Source organism: Physeter macrocephalus, chromosome 21 (assembly GCF_002837175.3).
Source record: "Physeter macrocephalus isolate SW-GA chromosome 21, ASM283717v5, whole genome shotgun sequence".
In the NCBI taxonomy this organism is placed as follows: Eukaryota; Metazoa; Chordata; class Mammalia; order Artiodactyla; family Physeteridae; genus Physeter; species Physeter macrocephalus.
In genome coordinates, this window is record NC_041234.1 from 120803648 (window position 1) to 120811676 (window position 8029).

Consider the following 8029-nt stretch of genomic DNA (forward strand, 5'->3'; position numbering starts at 1 on the left):
CTGAGCAGAGCCAGTGGTCTCAGTTATTAGAGCTAACAAGCCAACAGCAGAGAAAAACTAGAAGACCAGAAGTATTTGATTAATCAAAAGAATCAGGAATAGAGGAGAAAAGGAACAAAGAACAGATGGGACAAATAGAAAATAAATAGCAAGGTGATGGACTTAAACCTAACCATCACATGTAAGTGGATTAAACAGACCAATTAAAAGGCAGAGATTATGAGAGTGGTTAAAAAAGTAAGACCGAGGGGCTTCCCTGGTGGCGCAGTGGTTAAGAATCCGCTTGCCTATGCAGGGGACACGGGCTCGAGCCCTGGTCCGGGAAGATCTCACACGCTGCGGAGCAACTAAGCCTGTTGGCCACAACTACTGAGCCTGCGCTCTAGAGCCCGCGAGCCACAACTACTGAGCCCACAAGCCACAATTACTGAAGCTCGCACGCCCGCCTAGAGCCCGTGCTCCGCAACAAGGGAAGCCACCACGATGAGACGCCCGCGCGCTGCAACGAAGAGTAGCCCCCGCTCGCCGCAGCTAGAGAAAGCCCGCGCGCAGCAACGAACACCCAACACAACCAAAAACAAACAAATAAATAAAATTGATTCTAAAAAAAAAAAAAAAAGTAAGACTGAAAAAGAAGCAAACAGACAAAAAACAAAACAAAACAAAACATAACACCAAACCATATGCATCTATAACTGCACTTTAAATACAAAGACACAGAGAGGTTAAAAGAACAGAACCGAAAAAGTTATACCACGGGACAAATTAGGCATAAGGAAGTTGGGAGTAGCCACTCATATTCATACCAGATAAAGCAGGCGTCAAAAGAAAGAACATTACCAGAGATAAAGAGGGGCATTAAATGATAATAAAACGGCCAATTTATCAAGAACACAACGATCCTAAATGTGTATGCACCCAATGATAGCATCAAAATACATGCAGCAAAATCTGAGAGAGCTGAAAGGAGAAAGACAAATTCACACTTACAGTTGGAGACTGTGATCCTTTTCTCTCAGTCTGCCAGAGACTCGAACACTATCAACCACCTTGACCTAACTGACATTTAAAGAACACTCCACCCAACTGCTGTATACTCTTTTCAAATACACGTGGAACATTCACCAAGCTAAACCATAGGTTAAGCCATAAAACAAGTCTTGATAATCGTAAAAGAAATGCAACTCTACGGAGCAAATTCTCTGACCACAACAGAATTAAAAACACATAACAAAAAGATATCTGGCAAAGTTCTCAAGTATTTGGAAACTAAATACATTTCTAAGTAAGATATTGGTTAAAGAAATAATCACAAGGAAAATCAGAAAACATTATGACCTGAATGATAATGAAAACAGAACTTATCCAAATGAGTAGAATGCAGCTAAAGGTGCTCTCAAAGGGAATTTACAGCTTTAAATGCTTATGTTAGGAAAAAAAAGGTTTAAAGTCAGTGATTTAAGGTTATGCTTTAAGAAGCTGAAAAAAGATGAGCAAAATAAGGTTTATTACTCTAAAACCAGTAAAAGAAAGGAAATGATAAAGAGTGGAAAATCAATAAAACAGAAAACGGGCAAACAATGGAGGAAAATCAGTGAAACCAAACTTGCTTCCTTGAAATGATCAATAAAATTGATAAGCCTCTATTTAGGCTGATCCAAAAAAAAAAGGAAAGACAAAAATTACCAATATTGGGGATGAAAGAGGGGCTATTGCTAAAGATCCTACAGACATAAAAGGGTAAGGGGGGATTATTAAGTTTATACCAACTGAGATGAAATGGGCAAATTCTTTGAAAGACACAAGTTACGAAAACTGGCCCACGAAGAAACAAAATCTGAAGGGCCTCATATCTAATTAAAGAAATTGAACTTATAATGAAAAACCTTCCCACAAAGAAAACTCCAGGTGCAGATGACTTCACTGGCGAATCCATCAAACATTTAAAGAAGTAACACTGGGGCCTTCCCTGGTGGCGCAGTGGCTAAGACTCTGAACTCCCAGTGCAGGGGGCCTGGATCCGATCTCTGGTCAGGGAACTGGATCCCACATGCATTCCACAACTAAGGAGCCTGCCTGCTGCAACTAAGACTTGGTGCAACCAAATAAATAAATATTGAAAAAAAAAAAAAAAGAAGAAGTAACACAGAGGATACACAAGCCCTTTAAGAACACAGGAGGAGAAGGAGACACTTTCCAACTTATTTTATGAGGCCCTGACACCAAAACCAGATAAAGATATTATTACCAGACAACTACAGATCCAATACCCCTCATGAACACAGATGCAAAAATTCTCAAGAGATATTAGCAAATGGGATTCAGCAATATATAAGAGGATAACACATCATGGCCAAGTGCTGTGTTTATCTAAGGAATACAAAGTTGCTTTAATATTGGAAAATCGATTTATGGGGTTTACCACATTGACAAAGTACATCTATGACAATCCTATAGGTAGCATCATACTTAATGGCGAAAGCCAACACTTTGCCCCCTAACACTGAGAACAAGGCAAGGATGTCCACTTTCACCGCTTCTATTCAACATCTGACCAGAGGCCCTAGCAAGTGTAACGAGGCAAGAACAAGAAATGAGGGAATTCCCTGGCAGTCCAGTGGTTAGGACTCCGCGCTTTCACTGCCACGGGCCCAGGTTCAATCCCTGGTCAGGGAACCACGATCCCGCAAGCTGCGCGGTGCAGCCAAATTAATGAACGAATGAATTAATTAATTAGAAAAGAGAAAGAACTGAAAGGCATACAGAACGGAAAGGAAGAGGTGAAACTGTCTTTATTTGCAGATGAGATGATTGTGTGCACAAACTATCCCAAGGTATTCACCAAAAAACCACTAGAGCTAAGGTGTGAATTGAAGCCAAGGCCACAGAATGCAAAGCCAATATACAAAACTCAGTTGTGTTTCTATACACTGTTAATGATCAACTAGAAAACGAAATAAAAATACCCTTTACAATAGCGTCAAAATCCATAAAATAGGGAAAATTTAACAACCTGTGAAAGTACTGCTGGGTAGTAGTGTTGTGGATCGGCCACCAGCACGGTGGCTTAATGGGAGTGGAAACAAGAACCTCCAGAAGATCTGGGGGTGGGAGGCTGGGGTCTGGGTTTGGACAGTCAAGAACACTGAGATGAAAAGCACTGGAAAAGCTCAAGGCTTTCAGTGCCACAAAGCCTACAAGTACAGCCAGAGATCAAAGTGTAAGTTTTTATTACTCCAGGACCGCTTGGACTTCACCAATGCCTAGCTTCGTGGGGCATGTAGTGTGACTCATGACTGCAGACACAAAATCATTCGAAGCCTGTGCGCTACAGCCCTGGGCTACTTTCAAAGACATTCAGTTACACGAACGCTGACTTGCTTCTAAAAATGTGAGTCCCATTTTCATTTTCCTTCCTCTCCGTCTTGCTCCCAACTTCCTGCTGTCTTGGGGCTTCTCACTGTCTGGGTAACACAAGGCTTGGGCCTAGCCGAACCTGGGGTAGCGGCCCCTCTGTCACAAGCAGCGCCCGGGCCTGAGGCTGAGCCTGTGGCCTCTGGAGCCCGACCTGGCTCGGTGGCCTCTTAGGCTGGCTCCCGGCTCCCTGGGGAAGCCTGCGGACGCCGGCCTGATGGGAGGCGCTGCTGCACTCGCTGGCGCCTCTCAGAACCCCCGCTTCTAGTTAGTGGACTGAACCACGGGACAGCCACACCTCACTCTCCCCTTCCCAATTATAAGCAGCTGGGAGGGCCCCTGGCCTCATCGGCTCCTGTCATCAGAGTGGCTGCTTTTCCCCAGGGCTTCAGCAAGGTCTGAAAAGAAGGGCCAAGGGCTGCTGCTATAGGCCTGGGCTGCAGAAGCCCCGCCCAACTCTCAGGGGAGCTGGCGCCCCGCTAGTCCCACTGGACCACTCACCTCTCCTCCTTGGCCTGCGTAGCCAGCAGCCTTCAGACCTGCCCTCCTCCCCGCACCGGCCCCTCCAACGACATCGGCTTTCCTCTCCCGCGAATGCTGGCCTGAAGGCAGGCTGTCGAGATGTCCTGCCCTACTGACAGCCAGCAGCAGCCGGCCCGGGGGGCCCTGAGCCCTGCCTGTGCCCACGCCCCAAGAGCAGCAGGGCCACCACCTGCCCTCCTCCGTGAGGATGGAGCCCCCAAGGCTGCCGAGGGCTCGCGAGCTGTGAGAACTTCCAACCATGAGAACTTTGACTTCCGGGTTTAGGGATCTGACCCGGCGGACAGTTCAGCTCTGAAACTCATCACTCTCTTCGGGCCCCTGTCTGTTCTGGTGCTCCAGGCCCAAGTCTGCAGAGCGGGGGGAAGAAATGCCAGTCGGTTAGCAAACAGGGGGAGGTGCTCGAGGGCTGGGCTGCGCCTCCCCCTTGCTCCCGGGGCGCTCTCTGGAATTAGAGATTCCTGTTCCTAAGCAGCACTTCTTGGAACAGCACCTGGAATGGAACATGGCTGCGGGGGCTGCCTGTATCCTGGGAGCACGGGGGCTGCTGGCACCCCCAGGCTAAGGGAAGGTGCGTGTCGTCAGGAGGGGGCGAGGGAGCCGGGACAGGCCTGTACCCAGAATACACGCTTTCCCAAAGGAGGCGTGGGGGTCGGCCGGGCTCCCGGCCGCTGTTTGAGGGGGTGACGGGCTCGGGGAGCGAGGGCCCCATCTGGGCCCCATCAGAACGAAGGCTCCGAGTGGCCCAGAGGCCAGCCGCCCGGCCGCAGAGCACGGTCCTGGGGTACCTGGGAGGGAGCTAGATGACAGCAGCTGCAGGCTGTCTAGGACCCCATCCTCGTACAAGGCCAGCTTCTGCAGCATCTTCTGCCGTGCCGGGTTGATGACAATCTGGGGGGGCGGTGACGACGTGGAGCCGCCCAGGAGCGGTCCTGGGGTGGAGAGAGGGCCCCCTGAGCCACAGGGGCCGACGGCCCTGGAACTCCCCGCTGACACTTCTGGCCCCATGAGCCTTCCCGGTCCCCAGCCCGGCTCCCTGCCCTTTGGAAGGACAGAGGTCCTCGGCGCTCTGAGAGCGGGGCCTGGAAGGGGCCGTGCCGGGGCCCTGGCTAGCTGTTGGGCCTGGAGCCCAGTCCTGGACTGGGCCTTCCTTGCCCCTGGCTTTCGGGGAGCAAGGTCCTGGCCTCTCCTCAGCCAGCTGGGGCTGCGGTCTGGGGAGATGGGACGGCACAAGACCGTCCTCTGTGGGCCTTTCCAAGGCCGGGTGCGGGGCCTCCCCAGGAGAGTGGCCTGGAACTTGCTAAGGACACAGGCCCCAGTTCTCTCCTCCCAGAAGGCCGGGTGTGGGGAAGATGGGGGGCTGCCACCAAAGGAGGCCACTGCTCCCTCTTCTGGGTACGTGTCCCCAGGTACCTTCCATGGCTGTGGGCTGGAGCCCCGGGCCGCTCCCCCAGCTCGACTCTCGGGTGGCATCCCCTTGAGTACAGCCAGCCTGCCCGAGGGGTGCTGGCGCCCACACGGCGGCCCCTGGGCCAGGGCTGCCTGGCCGGGCTGGGCCCGGGGGGCAGCTCGGGGTCAGGTGCCAGGAATGCAGGGCAGCAGATAGGCCGGACATGCTCTCGTCGCTCTCCACGGGCTGGTTGGCGCCTTTCTGCAGCCGCTCTGTAGCCTGGGCCAGGGCTCCCGAGGGCGCTGCCAGGGGCTGCCATGGGCTGGCACCGCTCAGGGCACTGCCAGTGGTGGACACGTAGGAGTTCTCCTGAGGGGAAGGGGGGCTGCGGCTGGCGGCCTCTGGCTCCAGAGACGGCCCTGCCACTGCTTCCTGCAGCTTCTCCAGCTTCTGGTACACCTGCGAGGAGGGAGAGGGGCGCTCAGGGCGAGTGGCCCAGGCTCGGCCGCGCACACCAGTCACGGTCCTGACAGAAGGTGGTCAAACTGCACAGCAGCTCCGGGTCAGGGAGGCAGAAGAGAGCTGTAGCCGCCAAAGCTAAGGACTTGGAATGGCTTCTCTCTGTCTTCTAGGAAGCGAACCTCGCTCCCCTGATGCCCTCAAATGGGGCTTCTTCCTCAGGCCTTGGAATGGCTTCTCTCTGTCTTCTAGGAAGCGAACCTCGCTCCCCTGATGCCCTCAAATGGGGCTTCTTCCTCAGGCCTTGGAATGGCTTCTCTCTGTCTTCTAGGAAGCGAACCTCGCTCCCCTGATGCCCTCAAATGGGGCTTCTTCCTCTTCTCAGAGAGAAAGAGGTGGGTGATGGGGGAGGGGACTCAAAAAGGTAGATGCGGTGGCGAAGCGCACCCAGAAGGGGGCGCAGTAAAAGCCTCTCGCCTCCCTCTGTGTACCAGGCGGGGTTCAGTGGAGCTCCGGCCACCCCTAGCAGAAGCACAGGCAGGCAAGGGACACTTGGAGACTTCCTCCAGAAAGGGGTCTGCGAGGGGCTGAGTTTGGCTCGCTACACGGCAGTGGCAGGAATGTGGCATTTCCAGCAGGCCACGCTCCCCCACGGGGCGGGGGTGGCGCTGGCATCTCAGCTGCTTCCCTTCCCCCTGCCTCACAGGACTACCTGGGTCATGGGGGGTCTCCTCTTGGCCCGGCGGTGCAGGCAGCAGCAAGCCAGCCGGCCCAGGGCCAGGCCCAGCTCCGGTGGGCACGGCCCGGGCCTGGGGTCCACGTGCTTCTTGTAGATCTGGGTGGCGATCGGGGCGGCCCAGGCATCTGCGGCCAGACCTTCTTGGAGTGTGCTCTGGGTGCTTCTCAGGGCCAAACCGGCCTCCTCGGCTTCCTCTTCAACTAGGTCTTTCTGCGGGACACGTAACGTGAGTGTGGTCACCGGGCGCCACGCCTTCTGCTGAGACCCCCAGACCCTCGTCGCTGGTGCCCAGTGCTGCCCCAGGCCCCAGGGATCCAGCCACACACACGGCACCCGGGCCCGCTTTCACAGAGCTGACTTCCTGGGAGGGGAGAGACGCTGACATGCCTCTTAACCAATGGAAACTGCGGCAGGGAGGCCCACGGGGGTTTCAACTGGGACCCAAGCGAGTGACACTTCAGCGGGGATCTAAAGGGACGAACTAGCCGGAGAGGGCGGAGCCGAGAGGGGTGGGAACAGGACCAGAGGCCACCTTGAGTTCTGAGAGGGGAAGGACTGGGAGGAAAGACTGGGGTTGGGGGCGGGGGGGGCGGGGTGGCCTTTCAGGCAGAGGGAAAGGCTCTTACAAAGGCCCTGGGGCAGGCATCGGGGAGCCAGCCCGAGTCTGGAGGACAGAGAGAGGGCTGGTGGCGGGCAGGTAAAGGGGCTTCCGCAGTCTCCTCACAGTTACGAAAGATCGCTTCGGCTGTGGCACAGAGAACCAGCGGTCAGGCCCCTGAGGAGTGTGGCGCGCTGCTCCGAGGCGGGGCTGACACCGGGCGGAGCGGCCCACGTGGAGGAGGGCTCCTGTTTGGCTGCCCGGCTCTGGCACAGACCCACCAAGACCCGGCAAGGGACAGAAATAGCCCCGAGCCCGGAGCAGAAGACCAGGAAACACACCAGCTTGTAAAGCGTGAAGCACACGCACCGACAGAGCGGAGACCGAGCGGAGGCGGGCCTGGCGAGGAGCCGGGCTCCTGGCTCCAGGTCAGGCCCCGGGCAGCTTGGACCTGCTCCACAGCACCCGGGAGGGCTTCTCAGAGGCGGCCCCATTCTCTGCCACAGCCTCTCCCATCCCCACGCGCCCGCCCTGTTCTGTTTTCCACTGTGGCTGGGGCCCTCCTCGCCCGTCCCCAGCCCAGGCGGGGTCTGGAAAGGCCCATGGCATCCAAGAGGACAGACGGGTTTCTCCTCGGCAAGGTAAATGAAGCCGTCTGGGGCCCTGCCTATTTTCAAGGATGAGTCAGCAGCGGCAGAGGCTGGCTCCCGTGGGGCACTGCGTTCCAGATCATTCTGCCCTCCGGGTCTACACCTGTCTGTCGCCCGGCCCGGAGCAGCACCTCCCCGCCCCCCTCTCTCCCTGCCCGGGCCCCCCCCCCCCCCCGCCTGCCTCCCCCCCTGCCCCGCCCCAGGGGGCCCACCAGGTACTTAGTCTGGGCCCCGTGCAT

The 8029-nt window shown here is 55.5% G+C and overlaps 1 protein-coding gene across 1 annotated transcript in view; it reads right to left on the reverse strand.

Annotated features, from left to right (window-relative positions):
- Positions 1-1551: 1551 nt before the first annotated feature.
- The window catches only part of IRAK1 (interleukin 1 receptor associated kinase 1), a 10859-nt gene continuing 4381 nt past the window's right edge, over positions 1552-8029 (reverse strand). The window contains exons 11-14 of the mRNA XM_024116804.3: positions 6516-6752; positions 5368-5803; positions 4743-4886; positions 1552-4304 (exon numbers count right to left, since the gene is read on the reverse strand). Coding sequence (XP_023972572.1) covers positions 4243-4304; positions 4743-4886; positions 5368-5803; positions 6516-6752 — 879 coding nt within the window. The 3' untranslated portion in view covers positions 1552-4242. The remainder of the gene's footprint in view (positions 4305-4742; positions 4887-5367; positions 5804-6515; positions 6753-8029) is intronic.